This window comes from Idiotropiscis lumnitzeri, chromosome 13 (genome assembly GCF_059441095.1).
Source record: "Idiotropiscis lumnitzeri isolate Australia: NSW breed Sydney's pygmy pipehorse chromosome 13, RoL_Ilum_1.0, whole genome shotgun sequence".
Taxonomy (NCBI): domain Eukaryota; kingdom Metazoa; phylum Chordata; class Actinopteri; order Syngnathiformes; family Syngnathidae; genus Idiotropiscis; species Idiotropiscis lumnitzeri.
Window position 1 is genome coordinate 11965702 of NC_142403.1, and position 23708 is coordinate 11989409.

Genomic DNA, 23708 nt, shown 5'->3' on the forward strand with positions numbered 1-23708 from the left:
AACTAGATGCAAGACAAAACAATGGGATTTACCAAGCAGGAAGAAAGCAGGCATACTTTACATTCAGGTCCTTAAAACTCTTCTGTGTGGACTTTCTGATTGTCTGATTATGTGACACAATTATACTGGATTTTGTTGAATTTTTTTAAGTTTAGCCTCCTCTCTGCTTTTGTCCACGCCAAGTCAGCTCTCCGCTAAATCTGCTGACTTAGCACACCCTCATCGATTGTACATCCTTAGGTCCTACTCGCTCGTTTGTCATGTTTGTGGGGAATTGTTGCACGCTAGCAGAAAGAAAATGCTTAGTTAGAATTTACACACGAAAAAGGGGCAGGAAAAAGACAGCTTTGCAACAACAACAACAAAAAAAAGACACTTCATGACTCCCACAAGCGTCACTTATTCCTGTTCTTACAGTCATTTTCATACCATATACAATACGTATATATCACAATTTCATTTCTTCTCCAGTGCCATAACCGCTCGGCCATGACAACAGCTTCTAATTGTTGTCGTAGTAAAATCTGACATTATTATTATTTTTTTTTTAATAGAAACCCCTGCCACAAAGTTAAATGACTTGTTTACAGTCGTGTGCAATTTTTTTCTCATTTAGTGTGACCGTCTTGCACTATATTCAGTGTTATACATGATTTATTTTCTTTTGTTTCCACTTCTTCATAACTTATTGCATAATATGGTCTGCCATTGACTACGAATCAGGGTGAACCCCACTCCCAGAATACCCCGCTTTTTGCCCGGAATTAGCTGGGTGAGACTCCATTTGTGACCAGACATCAGTGCAGATCGGAGCTCAACCGTCTCGCAGCGAGGCGAGCGTGTGATGTCGTTTGCACTCCTCTTTGGGCCTGCTGTGCTTGCAGTCTGCTGCTATAAAAAGTAGACAATAAGGAGAACCGGGGGACGCGGCTCCCGAGCCCGCCGCCTGCAGTCTTGCCTGGCTGCTTGTGAGTGTGCATTCTTAATGTTCCCCCGGCCTGCATCACAGACGTGATTGGGAGATTTAATTGTGGCTGCAGGGCCGAACGGGGATTCGTGCTTCAAAAAAAAAGAAAAGAGAGATGAAAGAATAATCGTGTGGGTGTGAGTGTATGTCGCCGGTTTTGTGCTATGTTTGTTTCTTCCTTAATGCCCGGCAATGGAGGAAGTGAAGTTAAATATATTTGAATATTTTCATACATTATGCACTCAGTAGGTTAATATTAGACTAGAGATAAGTCAGTCCTGCTCTTCATCTTTTGCTTGTGCATGCACAGGGAGGAGCGAGATTAGCCATGACAATGATAATGGAATGGCCTCATTGGCGCCGGGACCAAATTGCTATCATGACATAATAAGATGTCATAACATGCAGACATACAAATTGCACGTGCGTGCGCATGCATGTCCTTTTATTTGGGAAGATTGAGAGGGGATGCATACCGTTTGCCCACCCGCCACAAAATTGCAAATAATTTCTGCTTTTTTTCAACATTTATTAAACTTGAATACAATTTTTATTTTTGTGGGCAGGGGGGAAGTCAAAGTGTTTTAATCTTGATCTATTGTGGTAGATCATTCGTCCCAATCAAAAATAAAATAAACAAAAATAAATAAGTGACCCTAAATGACAAATAAATAATGTCAGGTTAAGTGGAAGAAATCAATTTTAATTTAAATGCAAATTTATTTATTTCTACACTGTTCAAAATCAGCACGAGATGTATGCGTCAATCATTTTGCTGATGGAAGCTTGCGATCGCCATGAAGGATTTGTTTGCTGACAGTTGGGGTCATGTGACAGAATTCCTGCATGGAAATAAAACAACCTGGGGATAAAATGTGTGTGTTTTTGAGGGGGTAGTTTGGTTGAGGGGAAGCCGTCTCATCATTTATTTATACAATCTACTGAAGTCGAGCGAGGGGGATGGAGAGGAAGGCCGATGCCGTCTACAACCGCCTCGCTTTGGGAATACTAGAGGTCAAGTCAAGAGTTGTTTTTCTGGCTACCTGCTCAATTCTTTGTGCATCTGCGTGCACGTTGCATTCAACTTATTTTTCTGCACATGAGCGGAGATCATATCAAATCAACAGAATAATATTTTGCTATTATATCTATAAATCTCTTCGATGTTAAGTGTATGTGACAAATAAAGATGATTAAACAGTAACACCTAAAATAAATTAAGAAATTAAATTAATAAATTCTTAAATGTGATACGGTATTTTATTGGGTACTTTTTTACAAGAAAGTCCAAATAATTTCAAAAGAATATGACGTTTCCGTCTCCTTTAGTCAAACAACCTTTTAAATCTGCCTGTACATTCCATTTTAATAACTTCTTTTCTGAATATTATTTGCCTTGACTGGAATTGGATTTCTAATATTTTGTATCTGTATTTCATGAATAAATACCACCTCAAAAATACTTTACCCTCCCAGTACTAAAGAGGTTAAAAACAAACACAGCTCAAACAATGATTCACAAAATTGGAAGAAATGTTTGAAAACAAACAATTTGCTAGATGAAGTGGAAATGTATTTTACTGAAGATTTACAACCAAACTATGCATACATTTTTTAAAAAGTACTTTACTGGATTCCAAAAACCATCACAACGTAACACAACAATGTTTTTGATTGAGTGATTCTCGTGTACCATCTGAGTGAGTCACACAATCACTGCAAAATGATTATTTATTCTACTCCTAAATAATGACCATTCACATTTATTGAATCAGTTTTTCTATATGTGTAACCACATGTTTTGATAAACATAATTAGCATAACATGCAGATACGGAACTTTTAAAGCGACATGAAGAATAAATGTTGCTCAGTGCAGCATCAAGTAATGAAGGAGGGAGTCATAAAATAATAATCCCTTTGTTATTAATCTGGCGGATTGAGTTGATCCAGATTTACACAAACACACATGAACACAGGTCAGCGCACAGGTATGTAATATGTGAAGACAAAAGGATGACGGACGTCAGATGGTGTGTGTGTGTGTTCACACATGGTGAGCAGGCAAAGACGTATGTCACAATAAAGCCTTTGAGGGACACGGTCGTTATGGTTCCCCTCTGAGGCGGTTCATCATCATTGCGTGACACGCACACACACACACACACACTAAATAAATGCCCGGGCGTTCAAGAGTTCAGAAAGCCTCAAAACATTGAACAGTGAAGAGGATGGCAAAGTCCTCTTCTGACAATTTTGGTGCACGGAGTCAGTGCAACAAAATACAGATAGTTTCCTATTTCATGAATCTCTTTATATGACGTTTAACTTTTTTAATTAAATTATAGAAATAAATGTACTTTTCTCCTCTATTCTAATGTAATTCGATGCATCTTTATACCTCCGCCCGTTCGATTAGTTTGCAATGCGTTGGTTCTTGTTACATTTGGTTCTATTCCATTCAGAAGAATGGAGCAACCTGTCTGCCTCCTTCCGGTGTAGGATGTTCAACTCAATCTCTCATCGAGCCAAACGAGCGCTTAATGAGGAGTCGCGGTGCACAGACGAAATGGAAGCTGTGACATTTGCGCCAAACGCTCAGTGGATTCAATTAAAGATGCGCCATGCACCTTAATCACGGCATGAATTTGAAAACCTTCGGTGATTGGCTTTCATTGGATTTACGGGAGCTGAGCTCAGAAGACCTAATGAAGTGATGTTCATGCGTGCTCAGGCAGCGGCTGAGGAGATGATCGCAAAGAAACCGGAGCTGAAGCCCAGTGTGCCGATTCCGTCTTTGTTCTTTCATGTCACGTGTGTGTGTGTGACAAATGTACAAACACACACACACCTGTACGCACTCTGTGTCCTGGGTCAGCAGAAGAACAGTGATGAAGCTTCCATCCTCAATTTCCTCACTCACACTAAGATAGATTTTATGTGGCAAGGTAGCAAAAAGGCCTCCAAAATGATTCCAGGAAATGTTGTTGACTGATTCTGGTTATTTCCTCTCAAAATAACATGCTATTCCATCCCAACTGTTACATTCTGCCGTTAAATGTCAAGACAAGAGTTCTTATTATTGAGCACGTCTGCGGCGACAAACGTCACTTGGCCTTTTCTTGGAAATCATCCCAGCAGTTCTGAAGGTTCACAGAATAAAAGCAGTCTTTATTGAGCCAAGGCACGCCTTTGACATTCATGATTTTTAATGAACATAAAGCAGGAAGTACATTCTGCCATCTAATAGAAGAGCATTTAGCTATTCTGCTTGCCGCTATATGTCACTGCCATAGATAGACGAGCAAAGATATACATAAGATGTAACAAATAAATGGTCATTTTGGGTCATATGAGGTGAAATTGTTTAATTTTCCCCAGTAATGACACGCCCACTCACATTAAGTTCTCTTCGTAGAAACTGTTCAGCAAGTTCACATCAAATTGACTACTAACTGTTATTGCAGTAATTTAAAAATGGCCATTTTCATTATTTATTTCTATATATTTTTTACGATTGTCCAAGTGTACATATAAGTTCTAAGAAACCACTGCAAGAAGTTTAACTTCTTGCTTCATGGTTATCACCACAAGAGTAATTGACGATGATGTCTGTCTACGTGGTGGCCTGGCGACCAGTCCAGGATCTTTGCTCATCTGTCTTTTGGATATGTGACCCACAACCCTAATCATGATAAGTTGAATAAAAAAATCTAAAAGGATGAATGCATTTCATTTGCTGCTTCTCTACTTTTTATTCCTAATGTGAACGCTTAATTGCCTAAGTGCCAATCAGCAGCAGCAACCTTCATTCAAACCTTTTTCAATGCTCATGTAAAATAGCGCGCTGGCCCATTAGTCATTCAGTTGTGGCATATTGACTCTGGCGGCTACTCAGTAATTGAGCGGGCTCATCAGCTGGCCAGAAGGTGAGCGAGCGGAGTTGTTGCCACTGGTGCTGATGTTGCCGAGCCCCACATGCTTCGGCATCCGAGAGCGACTCTTTGGAATGAATAATGCAGCTGCATTTTCACACTGCAGAGATCTCCTAATTTAAAAGAATCCACTCATCACGTTTATTTTCTTAGGTGCACAGAATGCTTTGACTTTTTTTGTCCTACAAATGATGAATATTCAAGTTATTCTGTTCTTATTTGGGCAGCAAATTGTCCTTCGTAGCGCATCAGTGGCTGTAGTCATGTAGCTAGCTCCCTCTTTTCCTCCTGTCCTCTTTACACTAATGATCTTGTTAGCGACGCGCTGCTTTCTCTCATTTCAGGTGAAAGGTTCATTTGTATTACAGCTGCTGTGCGAACTTCCCTTTTTTCTTTTCCCATTAAATTTGCCCTTCTGCAATGGAGTGTTTGCTCCTGCAGCGTGTGCTTTATTTTCTAGAATTGAAGTCGGGATGTCATAATTTTTTCTTGTCAAATTTTGAGGATGTTGTTTAATGTTTTATACGTTTTCATCATGCTTGGCGTGGCACTTGTATGTGTTGCATGCAGGGATATTGACAGAGTGCCTGAGGCATGTCTTTCTTATTACTTTGCAGAATAGAAAGCCTCTCTCTCGGGCAGTCGTTCTATTATAGCTGCTGTTTATGAGGCAAGTGTTTATGAGGTGACATTACAATCGGATCCATTGCTGCCGCTTTTTTATCCGGCGTAAAGCTTCTCCTGTCGACTACATTTCAATACTGCCTTCATTTTATGTCCCTCTATTTATGAATTGCATTAGTTGATAAAATTAATTAAGAGCAGAACCATATCATTGTTTTTAATAGCGAAAAAGTTGTAAGTGTGTCATTGTTTGGGAATCGATGCTCTCAATTGTTATCAATGTGTAATTTTGCAAACTGACCTTTTTTGGTTTCTCTTTACCTTGCAGTCACAGATGAGGACACGGTGAAGCGATACTACGCAAAATTTGAAGAGAGGTTTTTCCAGACCTGTGAAAAGGAGCTGTTGAAAATCAACACTTTTTATTCAGGTAATTAACACTAACCAGCTATCAACTGACTGATTTAATCAAATGGAGGCCTCTTCTCCTATAAACGCGTATTCATCACCAACTACATCATCCACTTCAAATAATTGATGCCACACCGCAATATACGCCTTTGTTTTTTCCTCTTGGGGTAAAAATTGAAAACAGTTTCTAAGAGTGACTGAGAACTAACAGTTGCAGATTAACTGAAGATGTTATTCAGGGATTCATTCAATTTACATTCGTCATAAACATTAAAATAAAAACCGAGCATGAAAGTTATTTGATAATTAGGTTATTTTATTTATTCAAAATGTTTTTCCTAAAATTGGTGAGTTGAAATGCTTTTTGTTCATTCGAATTTTGCATTCATTTATTCCATTAAATATTTTGAACATTGTTTTTTGTAAATAAAATTAAAGGAAACGGTAATGGTGATGGTAATTATACTGATACCATGCAATTAAAATTATTGTGTTCGGGCACCCTTATTTCACAAATACATATTTTAACTTAAAGAAAAAACAGTTTGCCTCATCTTGGTTTGCCCACGCCTTCTGTAATCCAATTGCAAAATAATATTTTGGGAATTGGGATTAGCTCCAGATCACCTGTATTTTATTACGTTGCTTTAAATTGATCATAATCCATATTCCATTATTATATTTTATTTATGAGTGGGGAAAATCCTGAATAATTCTAAAAATAATTGTATTATTGTTTGGATCCACAAGACATGTCCAGTGCTCAATAAATCATTTCGGCCACCGCACAATGTAAGAGTTGAAGCATAGCAAGAATTCACTAAAAATGGCGAGAGCTGACTGAAATTGAAAGAGTTTACATTAAACCACTGGCTTGTCACAAAGAGGATGGTTTACGAATCCATGTTTACTTACCTTTTAGATTGAATGTTGTGATGAGCAAGTCCACCCCGCCCGACAAGTATATCAGGGGGCAGCACTGGAGAATGTGGCCACAGTGTAACGTGAGACAGAGGCCGTCATTTATTCTGGTAGCCGGACTTTTAGAAATGAACTTGAGCTCAGGACGAGGACACATGGTGCTCCCTCTTGAGGTTTTTTAGACACTGCAGATTGTTCAGGTCAATAAAAGGACAAGGTCGATTTGCCATAAGGTTCCACATCGGAAGCATGCAGATTCTTTGCAGGTGAATGAAAATATCTGGAAGGTCACCGTCGAAGACGTTAAGGAGAAAATGAGTTACCAAAGTGCTTCCTAAGCATGCTTCTATTTTTCTGGAAGGTCATACCTATTTATTTTGACGGCTGACGTCTAGTTTTATGGTTTGACTTAAAACTAAACAGCTCTTGTGTTGGATCTTATTATACGTGAAGCTAATGTGGCTATCTTGACTGCCAACGTTTTACTGTTCCCGATGCATCTGTGCATCCGCACACTGATTTAGTACATATCGCCTACCTTGCCTCATCCTTTCAGCGCAGAAGGGATAAATTGAAAAGTCGTCTGGGCTACTTTATCTGATGCCAGTTAGGTGGGTGCGATTCTCTGCAGTGGAGCCATGAAGATAAATTGTGTGCACTGCTGACTTCACATTCCATTCTCGCTTTTGCGCAGCACTCTGTGAAAGGGGTTGCGACCTCTCTTAAGCTTTGGCGCTATACTGCGCTCAAATCCGGGCCTCTAACATGCACAACTGGCTAAAAATGCACCTAAGGAAATCCACTAAGTCATCCTGTCTGTTTTGAGACTTTTTTCCTCCATTATAATTTTCCTTGAGAAATTTCCACAGTGGAAAAGGAACGCACCTCCTCCTGTCTGTTTAGGTTCATTAACCCATCCCTGCCTGGTCAGCTGTTGTGAATTTCACTTTCCCACAGCACATCACAGCATCTAGACCTGGACTTTCTCACGCCTCTTACAAGCATCACCTGCTGGTGCTGAGTAGGCACATCCCATAATATTGCTGTTCAAGTTGAGAGTAAGCCTGGTAACGTGATATGACAAGAAGATCAGATCAGGCACAATGCCAGCATGTGCCGCACACATCGCAAGTCATCTAGAATGTCTAGAATTAAAGAGTTTTTCCCACAGTTATTATTATTATCACCATAATACATTTCATTGGCGGATAAGTGGCTCTGCAAATCGATGGATGGATTTATAAGGTACATATCAATTAAAAAAAGCTAAAATACAATCAAATATACAGTAAACTGTTATATAGACTCAAGAATTAAACAGTAGCAGCAGAATTAGGTGTATTTCTAGATGGATTTGAACTGCATGAAAAGGAAAGGGGGAGGGGATAGGACATACAAAAAAATAAAATTATGGTCATCATTTTAGTCCAACAGGAGGATTTACATTTACAGGCTAAATGCATGGGGTAGTTCATTCAATTCCATTTATTATCCTGACCCCGCAGGATTCACCTCGTTTATCTCTCCGTCTGCGTGTGGTAACCTATCTCTGACCCACATAATGATTCCTCTCACATATCAGTTCAGAGTAGACTAATAGTCTCCGCACTCAAGCTTCCTGGAACAGATGGGCCGAACGCAGACAGGATGTATAAACGGATACTTTGTTGCTCGCTTCATCGGAAGAGCAGAAGTTTGTCATAGATCACCGGCGGCAACCTGAAACATTAGTTTACCACTTTGCCGTCAACATGTCATTCTCATTATTCACGTGGATACTAAACAGAATCCGTTGTTAAAAATATACAGTGGGTGCAATTAGATTACAAGGAGGTGACTCACGTCTGTACAGTAACTGGAAACCCCTCGTAAAGTGTGAAAATATGCCATGCAGTGTCCTTACATGCTCCATTTTGGTATGGTCAGTGTTCCTTTGCACAAGTATAAATGATTGTCTTTTTACACAACAGAAAACTGGCACGTCGTAAGGACGACAGCTCTCTGTTAGCTCAGGCAAACTCATTTGGACACTTATAGAAGCTGAAAATAGAATTGTGACTGACCATGCAGTACGGTCGCCCGTCTGTGTTTGACTGCAACTCAGTCTGAGCATTGTATAACGATCGTGAACAGGATAAGTGCTAGAAAACGGATTGATACTGCAGCCCTAAAAATGTTGATTTGTCTTTCCTCTCCGCAGAAAAGCTTGCGGAAGCCCAGAGACGCTTTGCCACCTTGCAGAATGAGCTCCAATCGTCTCTGGACGCCCAGCGCGAAAGCAACGCTCCCCCCGGGCTGCGCAAACGCAAGACCGTGTTCCACCTGTCGCAGGAGGAGCGCTGCAAACACCACAACATCAAGGATCTGAAGCTTGCCTTTAGTGAGTTCTACCTGAGCCTCATCCTGCTGCAGAACTACCAGGTATCTATATTTCAGCACAGAACTCAAGAAAAAGAAATGCAGTTGACTTTCACTGGCCGCACCCATGACTGATTAGCAGCAGATTTGTTGAATCAAAGAATCGTTTCACTTGTACCTGTAAATAGTGATGTAGGCTACAAGATCTCAAAATTATACTTGGCATGCCATTATCAAAATGAATTTAAGAACAAATAACAAAATCAAACATTACAAAGCCATTTCCAAGGCACAACTGGAGAAAACTGGCAACAGTGGTGAACCTTCCCAGGAGTGATCATTCAACAAAAATAAATCCAAGATCACAATGATGTCTCATCCAGGAGGTCCAATAGAACCCAGAATGACATCCAAAGAACTGCAGACCGTCTCTCTTAATGTCTTTAAGACTCAACTATCAGAACTATCCTGTGCAAAAATGGCATCCATGGGAGAATTTCAACGCGACGATAGAAGAATGAATAAATAACACAAGCGCTTGTCTCATATTTATAAGAAAAATATTTTGTGCACTACATAACAAAACAAAAGATGAACCTTTTGGGAGGTGTGCATCCGATTACATCTGTCTTAAAGATAACACAGAACTTGATCAAGGGAAATAAGTGATGGCAATATGATTGTCTGGGGCAGCTACAATATGTGTTCAACATCCAATCAAATCTAAAGTGAAAACTGAAGGCGATTGCGATTGATTTCAGAGGGTCCACCGAATATTCAACAGCGTGCGTCTCTGTCCGTGTCCACAGAATTTAAACTTCACCGGTTTCCGCAAGATCCTGAAGAAGCATGACAAGATTCTGGACACCTCCCGTGGGGCCGACTGGCGTGTGGCTCACGTGGAGGTGGCGCCCTTCTACACTTGCAAGAAGATCACACAGCTCATCACGGAGACGGAGGTGCGCACGTACACATGAGTCCGACTGGCGTAAATATGTGCGGGATCTTTGACGCGCGTTTGTGCATCCAGACTTTGGTGACCACGGAGCTGGAGGGAGGAGATCGTCAGCGGGCCATGAAGAGGTTACGAGTTCCTCCGCTGGGGGCCGCTCAGGTCAGAATTGCAGCACAAGCACACTGACAGACCTTTTCGACATTGGTCATAATGAATCCTTTCCGAAACATGCCTTGAAATTTTGCCACCACAATGCATCTTCTGAATGAGGAATTGAATTGAGTGTCGGCTCCCCGACATTTTGACGAAGCATATTTTTAACACACACAACACAATCCCACTTAAAAATGTTTGGGTTCAATTTTGACTAATTATTATAAACATGTACTTTCCAAAAGATTCTCGACACAATAAATAGCGTGCTCAACGCACCCTCTTTAAAATGTGTTTTTTTTTTTTTTGCTATTAACGTTTGTCTGTCTGTGTTGCTTCAGCCTGCTTTGGCCTGGACGACCTTCCGTGTGGGTCTTTACTGTGGCATCTTCATCATCCTCGCCATTGCCTTTGTACTGACTGGTAACTCAAAATCCACCTTAACAATGAACTCCATTTTCTGATCTTGTTGTTGAATGTCCCAGACTTGAAAGCTTTTTATTTTGTCTGTTTGCCAGGCGTCGTGTTCATTCGCTATGAGAATGTGTGGCCTCTGGTGCGGATCTACCGGGGCGGCTTTCTCTTGATCCAGTTCCTCTTCCTGCTGGGCATCAACACATACGGTTGGAGACAGGCGGGAGTCAACCACGTGCTCATCTTTGAGATAAATCCTCGCAACAACCTCTCACACCAGCACCTCTTTGAGGTTGCTATGAGATGACAAGAGATGCGGAGTTAAGAGCATCATTATGGCTTATGATTAAAAGTGCTTTTTTTTTTTGTTTTGTCTTGCAGATCGCTGGCTTCCTGGGCGTGTTATGGTGTCTCAGCATCCTGTCGTGTCTGTACTCGGAGTACCTCTACCTCCCCATGCAAATCAACCCCCTCGTCCTCTATGGCTTCATGCTGCTCTTCCTCATCAACCCCTTCAAGACGTGCTACTACAAGTCGCGTTTTTGGCTGCTCAAGCTGCTGGTCAGTAGACTTTCGCCTCCACTGACAAAGAAATTACTTAGTTGAATGTTGATCCAGATCCACTTTAAGGAGACACTCATTTTTCACCATTTCTACTTCAGTAGGCCGTCCATTTGGTACTTAGGCCTGACTTTGGGACTCACTTGACTTAATCCACCTCTCAATGCCACCTCCTCATGTCGCAATTATAAAAAGCATCAATATTATACAAAAACACAACATAGCACGCACTTGTGTCATGTTTATCATCTGAATTAGGTGAGAGTCAATATTTATCCGTAACATGATAAATGCGGAACCCTTTTAAATCAAATCAAATGCACCATTCTCGCCAGTGAAGATTATGCATCTTTTTATTCTATTCTAGTAAAAGTTGGCTGTAACAAGTCTTGCTCTGGCCCGCCAATCAGAAGATGGCAAAATGTTGCGGATCAGAGCTATGGCCCAGGGAGGAAGAAATTTAAATCTGGTTGCTTTAAAAAAAAAAAAAATAAAATAAAAAAAAAACATTGCTAATATGTTTAAGTACATCAATAAGGACGATGGCCTCTGAAGGCCCCAGGCAGAACACGTAGGCTGAAATATGATTGATCAAGAAAATCGAACATTCCACAAACACGATTAGAGCAGTGTAGCTAAGAAAAAAGCAACGAGACAATTGACTGTTGGGATTATTTATTTATTCATTTGGGCATCGGTTTAATAATAATAATACCATTTTTAATTGTTAAAAATTTTATTGCGGTTGAATGTCAGTTTACAGCTTTCATTCATTTACTATCATTTTAATTGACATCATTAAAAATACGTGCGCTAACACAAATAAATGTCACTCAGATGAACACTGTTTACAATTCCGATTGTATCTCAAGACTTGTGAACAAAACCCTCCTTGCTTTGCTCTTTGTGTGAGCTGCTCTACATGGCCACAGTGCGCTAGTGTCTTTGTTTTATCTATACGTGTGTGTGTGTGTGTTGAGGGATAATAGAATGCATTCTCATCCCAGGGGAGGTGAACGCTGTGACTGTGCAATCATTACCGGCATAGATCCATCAGTATGCTGAATGCCTGAGCTCCTCCTATCCTCCCTCCTCTCAGCTTCCCCCCCAGCGTCTTCCTTTCGCCCCCTTCACCCTTTCTCATGGCCTCGTACTTTGCTTCATGTCTCCCGGCGGTCTTCCTACGTGGTTCTAGCCAGCTAATCATCTGCAATCTCAATTTGTTAAGCAAGTCACCCGTAATTTGAGTTGTAGCTCCATATTGTGCGTGCGATTGTGATTTTATGAGTTACATGTGCGAACAAATATTGTTCAAGCGTGTTCATTTAAGCCAGGTGTGAAGCTGGCTGACAACAAGACGAGGCAGGGGACAAATATTTCATTAGAAGACAAACTGCAGCCAGAATATTATTGTTTGCTAAAAGCAATGAACCGGCCACCTGACAGCCTTGAGAGGCGCGCACCCAGCGGATAGTGTCGATCAATGGACACTGTGATTGACAGCTTATACTGCTTATGTATTCGTTGACATTTCCAGTGTGTGTCTGTGCATGCGTGTGTCAATTGTGTGTGTCGGTGGTGTGCATTCCAGGTTTGAGGGTGTACACTACATCGAAAATGTAGAGTCGCAACTAAATGTCACATGTGACCTGAGGGTGGAAACAAACGGAGGGTTGAAGCATTTTACAAAAGGTTTAAGAGCTCTCCTCCGGCTAAAGTCATGTGGCAAACACACTCACCATCTGGACACGACACGTGATTGAATAACAATTCGGAACCAGTACAAAAACTGCCTGACTGTTAATTGAACAATCTGCTTATTATATGCTTGTAATTTGTAGTTTGCAGTGGTGTAGAAACGCAATACGGTAAACACGTTACATTTTGCAAGGGTTAGAGGACAAGACCCTCTGCACAAATTTTCAAATACTGTAAAGGACCCCGAAAAAAAATATATGTATGTGTGAGTGAGAGGGAGAGAGAGAACGAGAGAGAGAGAGAGAGAGCATCTTGCATAATGTTGTGTTTAAAACTTGACACAGCAACTTGTCGCTTGCACAGGCATCAAATGTAGTCCAACTGACACAACTCATTCATCCTCATTTTGCGTGTCCTGTGGTGTGCTAATGAGGCATTTTGCCATTTTCATGGTGCAAACCATTAAGTGCGACTGTTAACTGCCTTGCACACTCTAACAACAACCAATTATGCCGCTGACTCATTGTTGAATGTCCCAAATTGCTGTTTAACTCCCTGTAATGGGGTGACAATCTTATATCCTCTGAAGTAATTCAACAAAACAATTAAGATCCTCATCAGTGTAGTTTTACAGCATTGCGTCACAACTACACATATAAATATATTGCTAAATATTTCATTGTCTTGAACAAAAAGGACCACTATCATCTTTTTGAAGTATATTTTTATCCATACTGCTCTTATATTTGGACCCTGTTGCATTGTGCAGGTGTGCCTAACGAAGTGTCCAGTTAGTATTCATCAGACTAAAATGTGAAGCTGTGACTGATGTCTTTCCCCTTTCGTGTGTGTTTCCAGTTCCGAGTGTTCACGGCACCGTTTCACCGAGTGGAGTTTGCCGACTTCTGGCTGGCCGACCAGCTCAACTCGCTGGTGGTGGTCTTGATGGACCTCGAGTATCTCATCTGCTTCTACATTTTTGAGCTACAGTGGGGCAACAGCAAGGGCTTGTTGCCCAAAATAGACAGTGCGTCACTCATTTTCCCTTTGTCTAACTTGATTACATCCGACACCTGTTTGTCACATGCTAGCCAAGCCCGTGGCTTGTCTTTGAGCTGTATGTCCGTTGTGGAAATCGAGACTACGGCAACAATTTAATTGCATTTAAAAAACACAATTTCATGAAAAATTATTATTGTATTATTTCTTTTAGAAATATATATATTTCTTAAGCATTTTTCTAATTTAGTCGAGTGGTAACTTAAAATACTTCTCTAAAATAATCTTTCCCTATTGAAATGAATGGAAATGACTTTAAACCGTTCCAGTCTCCCCCATAGAGTTTTATTTATTTATTTATTTTTCATCGCAGACTCGAGTAGCTTCGTGTGCCACAGCTACTCGTACGGCCTGCGCGCCATCATCCAGTGTCTGCCCGCCTGGCTACGTTTCATCCAGTGCCTCAGGCGTTACCGAGACACCAAGAGGGCCTTCCCCCACCTGGTGAATGCTGGCAAATATTCCACCACCTTCTTCGTAGTCACATTCGCCGCACTCTATGCCACACACAGAGGTAAAACTCACACGCACATCTGCACTGAACCGGTCAGACACTGCAGCTATTAGCTCAAAAGAGGAGAAATTCGATCATCTCAAGCAGCAATATTGGCCTAGAGGAAGCATGTACTGAGGCGTGTGTGTAGGAAGCAAAGGTGACCTTGAGCATATGAACGCCTTTGTTCATCTGCCAGTGCCGGCAGCTGCATATTATAGAAATGGAAAAGGGTTGTCAAACGCATCCACGGGTAAACAAGGTGTTGATCTCTTTGTTGAGTGTGAGGGCCACAGAGGTTAGAGAAGCTAAAAGACAAGACGACTGGAAAGCCAGAAAAGCGTAGGAGCAGACAGGATGAAAATGAGATGGTTTGTTTGTGCTACATTAAAAGTCAAGTCACTTTCCAGATGACAGACTGGCAAATTATTTTCATCTGCGGGCCCAATCGCAAAGGAGTTAATGCTCAAACACCGTCAAAGCTTCTCTTCAGTGCTTTGTGCTGAGATAGTCCTGCACACATTCTGGTCCGCTTGGCTCATTTCAAAGCATCACCTTCCGCTCTGATGTTACTTTATAGATTTTTTTTTTCCAGGCCAAGTCCAGCTCTTCCTCTTTCAAACAAACTTGATTTTCCGATACACACCTGCAAATTGTGCCTCTAAGATAAGAATGTTCAGTTTAGCTTCTCTGTCTGAGAAGTATTGAAAAGGAAAAGTCCAGACAAGATGTCGAAAGTTCCTGTTTTATTTTAAATTAGCATATTTACTTAATATTGTTTTTCAGGGCTGGGCAGTCCGCCCTGTGGGCGGAACAGTCCGGCCCGGTCTGACGCCCATTTTTGGCATGGGGGGGTGACAAATTTTAAAAAAGGGCTTGACCAAGCAAGGCTTTATTGGATTTTAGTCTGGCTCGCTAATTGGACCTTGTGCGTGTGATGTGGTTGCGAGGCGGCCAATAGTTCATCTCAACCTATTCTGCAAAATGGACAAACGACATAAATTGCTCAGGTCACAGGTGGGGATGACCGCCAAAAAAGGTCAAGTGCCCAACTCTGGTGTTTTTGTTCTTTAAAAACTTTGGTCTACCAAGTGTTTATTTAAACAAATACGTTCAAAACATGGCATTTACGCACCTAAGGGGGACGCCATTTTTGCTCTTGTGTTTTCAAAGTTGTAGGAATATGACGTAGGGATACTTGCCTCGCTTATTCCTCCTCACTCACCCATTTTGCTTTAGTTCCTCCGGCATGGAGCACCAGGGAGGAAGACACTGAGACAGGCCACGAGGTGCCATACGCGTCCATTAAGTCACATCCTCCACTTTCATCTGGTCTGAAGCCCGTTGACTAATGGCCTCCCTTCATGTCTTATTCTCTATGAAGCGGCCTTTCATCCCACAAAATGGTGAAGGCATACATTCTGGCTGGTTCATTGATGGAGGTCGGTGGCAAATTGGACACTTGCGCACGTGCAGCGTTAATATTTGATGTTAGCTCCTGAACACACACGCGCACAAAAAAAAAAACTTAAGTAATATACACTCTTGGAGAGGTCTTATTTAACAAAATTATTTTGGTTGCAGTTTGGAGTGACAGCCTTGCATCATATTGAGAGTTGGTTCAAAATGTTTTTCTCTGGACTCCATAAACATTTATATCACTGATTGTGATCTGATAAGTGGATGCTGAAGGCCAGTGGTCGGAATTGAGTTCATAACGCTGCATCTCACCGTTCATTTATGATCAGCTTGTCTGTGAGGATGTGTCACTATCATCGCTCAAGCCGTCACGGACGCTGTTTGTGTGTGTGACCTCACCTGCCTCACTCGCTCCGTCCTTATCTCCGGGAAAACATTAAAGGACAAATGCACTAAATGTGTTCACTGAGATAAACATCCAAGTCGGTGCGCTGGGTATTGAATTGGACCCATTTTTGTGAAACCCTGATCGGGCACGATGCTCACAATTTTCTAACCAGTGTGATAATTGAACCCAAACCATTCCAAACTTAAATATTCTTAAAAAAGGATGCCACATGCAAGGGCAGATTTTTCAAACCCACTGTTCCCCTGTGATATAAATGAGGCATCATGCGTAAGAAACAAAATGCGGAAGTTCCAGTCAATGTCACATGCATATTTTTAAACACACTCATCTGTCTGAAAATGAACTTCCCAAAACCAGATAAGCACTGAGATTTTTCAGTATTGACATTTTTGTCTTTTATTTTCCATTAAATGATTTGTAACATCTGAGACTAGACTTGATTTCACTTCTAATATTATATGAGAATCAAATGATGAATGACGAAGAGTGACCCGAGGTTGAACACAAATAGCAACGAGCGGACAGCTGTAAGTCTTTGACATACGACTTTGCTGGAAAATGTCTGGATTCATACATTTGCTTTCATGTGATATGTGCAGCTTTTTAATTGTCTGGATGATACCTGTGGGTTGCCATAGAAACAGATGATTCCATTAACATTGACAGATTGATGTGAACTTGCTGAGTGGGAAAAAAAAACAAACTGCAACGTTCTCTCTTAATATCCCATGTGTGACTTTTTTAACCTTTATTTTATTTATTTTAATCAATGTTATAAATTGAATAGACAACATAATTAACTTGAGCCATGTCTTTTGTGTTGTGTGAGTGTGTGTGCGGGGGGGGGGGGTGCGAGTGTGTGTGTGTACCACCAGCGTTTTAATGTGTTTGTGACAGGAGCCGCTGACTCTGACCACCATTAGCCCCTTTTACGCATCCAATCATTGTGCATCTAAGCTCGGGTAACCTTTTAATCGTCCCGTGGCCAAACAGGAAAGCAAAGTGTCAAAAGAGGACTTGGGGAAGCACCGACACAATGAAGTCGGCACTGTGGGCGGGCGGTGGAAGTGTCACCATCCTTGCCGCTTCTTTGGCAACACGCTGGACAAGTGACACTGACGGATGGATGGGAGGCTGCCAGGCCTCCGTGCGTGCGTGTGCGTGGGTGTGGGTATTACGGACACCGGCTCTGTAATGGATGGATGGATGTTTGAAGTACATTATTTACAATGTTCCCTTGCCTATTTGCTGTTGGCTAATCACAAACGTACCTTTTTTTTTTCTATCGTCCATTATATGCTGAAAAAAAATGCCTATTTGTGTTTTTTGTTTTTTTTTGTTGTTTTTTTTTTGCTCTTTCAGAATTGTCCTATGATGTCACAAGATGGCGCCAAAGTAGTCCTTTGCCTCCATCATGTGGCACTTTGGTTGCCAAGAAATTATTTATTTTGAAATGAAAATGAAGGGAGGAACTTCTGTTAGATTCAGGCTCAATTCTAAACCTTTTTAGGGGAGGGTGATTACTTTATGCTCTCCAAATAACGTATCTTTGTTCATCTCTGTCTTTGTTCGCGACATTTTGTGACAGACAGAACAATGAATCAATCAAACGCTTCCAACTTTGTGGGAACCATTTCGGGGCGGCATGTTCCTGTTCCAGCGTGACTGCAAGATCAAGTTTGGTTTGGAAAAAGCCCATCAGACACCTTTGAGATGAACTCTCTGAATTATTGTTGACAGTCAAGTGAAAGTTACCCTTGCAGAAGGGAAACAAGCTCTAGGTTTTCTAATATGTTCTCATCTTTTACATAAGGCACTCAATGTTTTGTGTGTTTGTGTTGCAGAGCAAGGCCACACAGACACTGACATGTTCTTCTACCTGCTGATCGTCTTCTCCACCATAAGCTCGTTCTACACGTTGATCTGGGATCTGCGCATGGACTGGGGACTGTTTGACCGCGGGGCTGGAGAGAACACCTTCCTCAGAGAAGAGATTGTTTACCCGCACAAGGTAAACTTAGACACGTACACGCGCACTCACACACACACAAACACATCATTTGCCTAATAGCATAATTGCCTTAGTCAGCCTAATAGCATAATTGCCTAGGTCAGTGCCTCGTAGTGTGTAGGCGCCCTCTAGTGGCTAAAGAATGACCGCCTAAGTAAAGGCTAACTCAACTCTGGCCAACGTTAATGGGGAATGTACTTTTTAGGGAAAAAATGTTTTTGGATGAACATTTAGGCCTACTACACTACTATAGTTTAGTGTTGGTTATGTTGTTAATGTGAGCGCTTGCGGGGTATTTTTTTCTGGTGGTACTTGGTGTCAAAATATGAGAACCACTGGCCTGAGTCATTTTTGGAGAAAAGAGAGAAAAAACAATTTTATCCAATTCAAAAAATGCGGAAACTCCAGATGCCTCATCTCAAACTTTATGGATTATTGTGACTATGATTATACATGGGCATTAGGAAAACTACACATTTGGAGCAAGCAAATTGGCATTTTGCATTCGTATTGTAACGGTAGGTTAAAATTGTTATTAGGGTAACGACTGCAGGTACATCTCAATGAATATATTGTATAAAACTATCTTTGGTCAATCATTCAATTCAAAAGGAAATCCTCATATTATGCAGATTCATTTAAAGTACGGGAAAATGTTTGTGTGATGACAATTTCCAGCCTCATTTCTATATTAAAAATAATTCTTAGCCTTTCCTATGTAATATCAACTTTTGTGCTACTCAATACAACAGTTGTTCAATTCAAAAAGTGAAACTGTTAAACAGATTCACTACACACATACACACACACACTCACAGTGAAATATTGCATTATTTATTTTTTTTTAATAATTTTGAAGAATATAAATTACATTTGATTTGAACCCAAAATTCACCTTCTCAAGCAAATACTTTACAGCAGAAACCATCCCAAATTACTGTAATATAAAAATGAGGTTCAAGTGGGCCTTGTGAAACAACTTTTTGTGTGCGTGCCTGTATTTGTTTGTGTTAAATGAATGAGTTCCACTTTTTGAATTTGAATGTTCTTTATTCTAATGTATTGAGTTACCTTTGTGTAGTACTTGGAATGCATCTAATCCCACCCCCCTTTTGTGTGCAGGCCTACTACTACTGTGCCATTTTCGAAGATGTGATCCTGCGTTTTGCCTGGACAATCTCTCTCTCTCTAACCACTATGACCAAGATTCACTCGGTGGGCGACATTGTGGCCACCGTTCTGGCACCTCTCGAGGTCTTCAGGTACGCTTTCTCCTCACTCCCGAATGTCTTCCATTAACAACTGTCCCGTCATACGATGTCGCAAGGCTCCGAACGACCACCTTCCTTCGTCCCTGCAGGCGCTTTGTGTGGAATTTCTTCCGTCTGGAGAACGAGCACCTAAACAACTGCGGCGAGTTCCGCGCAGTTCGAGATATTTCAGTGGCACCACTCAATGCCGACGACCAGACGTTGCTGGAGCAGATGATGGACCAGGAGGACGGCGTCCGCAACCGCTCCGGCAAGAAAACCTGGAAGAGGTCGTACAGCCTCACTCTGCGGCGCCCTCTACTGTCCTCTCAGTAAGAAGCTAGCACTCATGCGACCTTTACGACCGCCTGCAAAAGATTTATTCATATTCATTATTTTTTTTGTAGATCCAAAAAGGACACCAAGGTTCTAATTGAAGATACGGATGATGAGGCCTTCAGCTGAATCACCAGCAAGCATCAGCATTGTCTGCACTCAACCACAAAAACATGTACACACACAAACACACATTCTTATTCTTCACCATTTTACCTTTACGCTAAAACTTAAAAAACACTCTTTTTTTTTTTAATTCTTTTTTTTTTTTAACTTGTCACTGGGCAATGAAAAGATGTGTCTCTCTCTTTAGTGAGATTTATCTTCTTTTATCCAAAATACAAAAACAATGAAAAGAATGTCTCTCCAAATGTTGAGCATTTATTTGGATCAAAACAAAAGCAATGAGATGAAGGTATTTCCTTTTTTTATTTTACCTACAAAAAAAATGCCAATAATGCTTTTGAACATTTTGTGATTTCCCCAAAACAGGCAATCAAAAGCATTTCCAAAATTGGTGGATTTTTTTTTCATTTAATTTTAAAAAGTGGAAATAATATATTTCAAAGTTTAGCTTTTGTTTTTATCTAAAAATAACTAAAATAAAAAATAGCATGTACTCCCAACTTTTGTGGATTTTGTTTTAACCCCTCGAATTATAACAATATTGTTACAACGTTAGAGATTTTATTTTTATTTTTTAAAAATAAAATAAAAGAATGTATATGTCCACATTCTGTAGATTTTCTTCATAGTCTTAAAAACCAAAATATTAAAGAGAATGTATCTGTGGAGTTTTTTCATCTAAAAAAAAAAATGTAAAAAATCAATAAACAAAAAAAAAAGAAACAATGAAACGCATGCATCTCTAAATGTTGTGTTAGAAATGAACAAACAAGAATGTATTTTCATGTTGTGGATTTTTATAATTAAAAAAAAAAAGTAAATCTTGTCAAGAATGTATTCCAGTTTTTTTTCTTTTTTATTTGGAAAAAAAGCTAAGAAAGCATGCATTTCCATTTTTATTGTTTATAAGGGGAAAGAAATTCCCACAAAAGCAGCCTTTTTTTTCTTTTCACAATTTTGGACCTACTTTTTGTGGCTTTAGTTTTTTTGACTAAAAGAAAAAAATCTCCATTAGAGGGAGATATTTGCTTTTCATTACTCAGTGATGAAATCAGTGCGGGGCTCACAGAGACCTCTGTTCCCTCTTCCTCATGTAAACACACACACGCACACACACACACACACAACTTGCTGAAGCACAAACATCGTTTTAAACTCAATTTATAAAACAATATCTAACCGACCAAACTGTCATCTTTTTTCTTCCTTTTTCTCTCTCCTTTTGTTTGCCGTACAACAAAAAATAAGTATCTCCATTTTTTGTGAGTTTTTATTTGTGTCCAAAACCACACTTTTGTGTGTGCGTTTCGGATGGAAAAAAAATTGGAGATAACATTTTTTTCTGTTGTTGTTGTTGTTGCACGGACAACATGCTTGATTTCTAATCAGGCGACATCGATGACTGTTTACACACTTTTTTGGTCAACTTAACAGGATCAACAGGGACAAGAAAAAACATTTGACTCCATTGAAAAATGAATTCAGTCGAAAACCGAGGAAGGAGTCTTAACGCAGCATATCAGCAACAAATCAACTGCTTTGACCTCGATGATTATTTTGTACTCGTTTTCTTTCCTGTTTTTTTTTTCTTGTTTGTTTTCTGTTTTGTTTTGTTTGTCACTTTGTTAAAAGAAATTCAAAAAGTGCTGTGGCAACACTGGAGGCGCTCGCAGGAAAAGTGCATTTACGTACGACACAAACACGAGGGATGTTGCTTTGTAATCTAATACTTTGATGTGCATTATTAATACTGTAGTGTCCTCGTCGCGGTTTTGTGTTGTTTCTACTCGTGAAGTGAGCATCCACTCAATGATGTTTTTTCTAATGTTTTGACTTTTTGGAGACTCGTTTCTACTCAATTTCTTGTTCGACTCTGAACCAATTTGTGCAAAATGAATGCTTTTATGGCATACCGTTTATTCCATATCCTTGAAAGCCATCTTTAGGTCTCTGTGCACTAGTTTGCTATTTGTCTTCACTGGTAAACCATTCAGCGCACAAGTAGAATGACTAGGACGAACTAGTAACCGACGGTGTGTTGCTAGTGATGATTTTCCGCTCCTGGTTGCCATTTCTCCATAACAATTGGACAGCGGCGTTACGAGAGGGGTGAAACTGTACACTAGTTGACATCTACTAGTAGATCCCAAAAGGCCAGGATGAGTGTGCAATGTGCTAATACGTAGAAGTCACCCCCCCTTTTTTTTTTAAATACACTTGACACCCAACACAATGTTTTTGTACAGAGTTGCCTTGCCTGCATGCTGCTTTTCATTCAACAATGTACATACAAGTTAATTTATTGTTCCTGTATATTTATATTAGCAGCCATGATTGATGTTGCCATTTTGGACAAGCAGTATTTTGTAGCTTTGTTTGTTCTCAAGTGTATGTGTGTTCTAATCTTGCTCTTTTTCAGATGTGCTTATTTGTATTTAAAAAAAAAAATCTGAATGTTGTCCGCCCCCCCCCCCCCCCCAAGTGTACATTAGTGAAAGTGCATGAAGCTATCGTGGCTGTGGCATGAGTTATAGTAGATGGACGCACTTTGAGCCAGCGGAGTGTAGAAGAAACAGCAGAAGAACCCACGGCAAGCCTCCAAGATCTGTTTTTCGGACGCAAAGTTTTTTGTGCATCATAGTTGTGCATTTTCCCTGTTGTACTTGCTCTCCTGTAGACTAGATGAATGTGATGTTAGATGGATGTTCTACTTTGATAAGAAACCTAGATTGTGATTTTAAAGTAAGATGAAAAGAAAACGAGAATGTCTTCTTGCAGATCATCCTCCTTTCAATTGAGTAGTTTGTACATGTTGAGTGTATAACACAGTTCTCTCTATGATGTATTTGTAGTTCTGTACACACTTTGGTGATCCTGTCATATCTGGGTTTTATAAACCAATGTTATTTTCAAAGCTCGCTCTGCCTCACCACCCGTTTTTTCGTGTGGAAACATTTACTTAATTGCAGAATGTACAGGTGGGTAATAATTGTAAATATTTTCTTTTTTTCTTAATTTAGTGCGCTTAGGTTTGGTCACAATGAAACTTGATAATTTTAACCTTATTTTTGTATACATTACATTAGAATTGTAACTTACACAAAAAAAAAATCACATTTATCCCGCCTTGAGGGAAAAAAGGGCGGGAGGAGTGAACATCTCCCGAGAGGACTGGATCACCTGTGAGTGATCGAGAAACGGTCAGAGACCGGCGGAAGCAGCCGTTGCTGCGTGTCGAGTTTGAACAAGAAGATAAATACAAAGCCTCCATTAACACCCGGATAGAAGTCGCTTGACTTATCGCTAGTTGTGCTTGTCCTAGATATATTATTTTCTTGCCAGGGGGACCGAACAGCCGCTATGATGAGTAAGAATTCAAACGACCTATTGCGAGATACTTAATGAGTTGAAGGTGCTGTGAATACGCACTGTGACCGCTCACCACACCCGAGAATGTGATTTGGTGGAAATATAATTGTCTTGAACCAATGAGAAAGCTCCGCTTTAGCAGAGCATCAAAAAATTGAGATAGACTCTTGTTGTTCCTCCCCACGGAAATCTTTAGTAAAAGGCGAAAGATTTATACGATCTGAGGAGAAACAAGAGTGA

The 23708-nt window shown here is 40.4% G+C and overlaps 1 protein-coding gene and 1 non-coding gene across 2 annotated transcripts in view; one reads left to right on the plus strand and one right to left on the minus strand.

Moving 5' to 3' along the window:
- The window catches only part of xpr1a (xenotropic and polytropic retrovirus receptor 1a), a 51719-nt gene extending 28702 nt beyond the window's left edge, over positions 1–23017 (plus strand). The window contains exons 3-15 of the mRNA XM_088313836.1: positions 5854–5955; positions 9058–9278; positions 10025–10174; positions 10246–10329; positions 10665–10746; positions 10842–11029; positions 11119–11298; positions 13855–14023; positions 14369–14569; positions 18221–18387; positions 19510–19649; positions 19748–19969; positions 20045–23017. Of these exons, the coding sequence (XP_088169962.1) occupies positions 5854–5955; positions 9058–9278; positions 10025–10174; positions 10246–10329; positions 10665–10746; positions 10842–11029; positions 11119–11298; positions 13855–14023; positions 14369–14569; positions 18221–18387; positions 19510–19649; positions 19748–19969; positions 20045–20102 (1964 nt within the window). The 3' untranslated portion in view covers positions 20103–23017. The remainder of the gene's footprint in view (positions 1–5853; positions 5956–9057; positions 9279–10024; positions 10175–10245; positions 10330–10664; positions 10747–10841; positions 11030–11118; positions 11299–13854; positions 14024–14368; positions 14570–18220; positions 18388–19509; positions 19650–19747; positions 19970–20044) is intronic.
- A 577-nt stretch (positions 23018–23594) lies between these two features.
- Positions 23595–23708, minus strand: LOC148324386 (U5 spliceosomal RNA). The gene has a single exon (XR_015846408.1). It is a non-coding gene; the product is annotated as a U5 spliceosomal RNA (small nuclear RNA).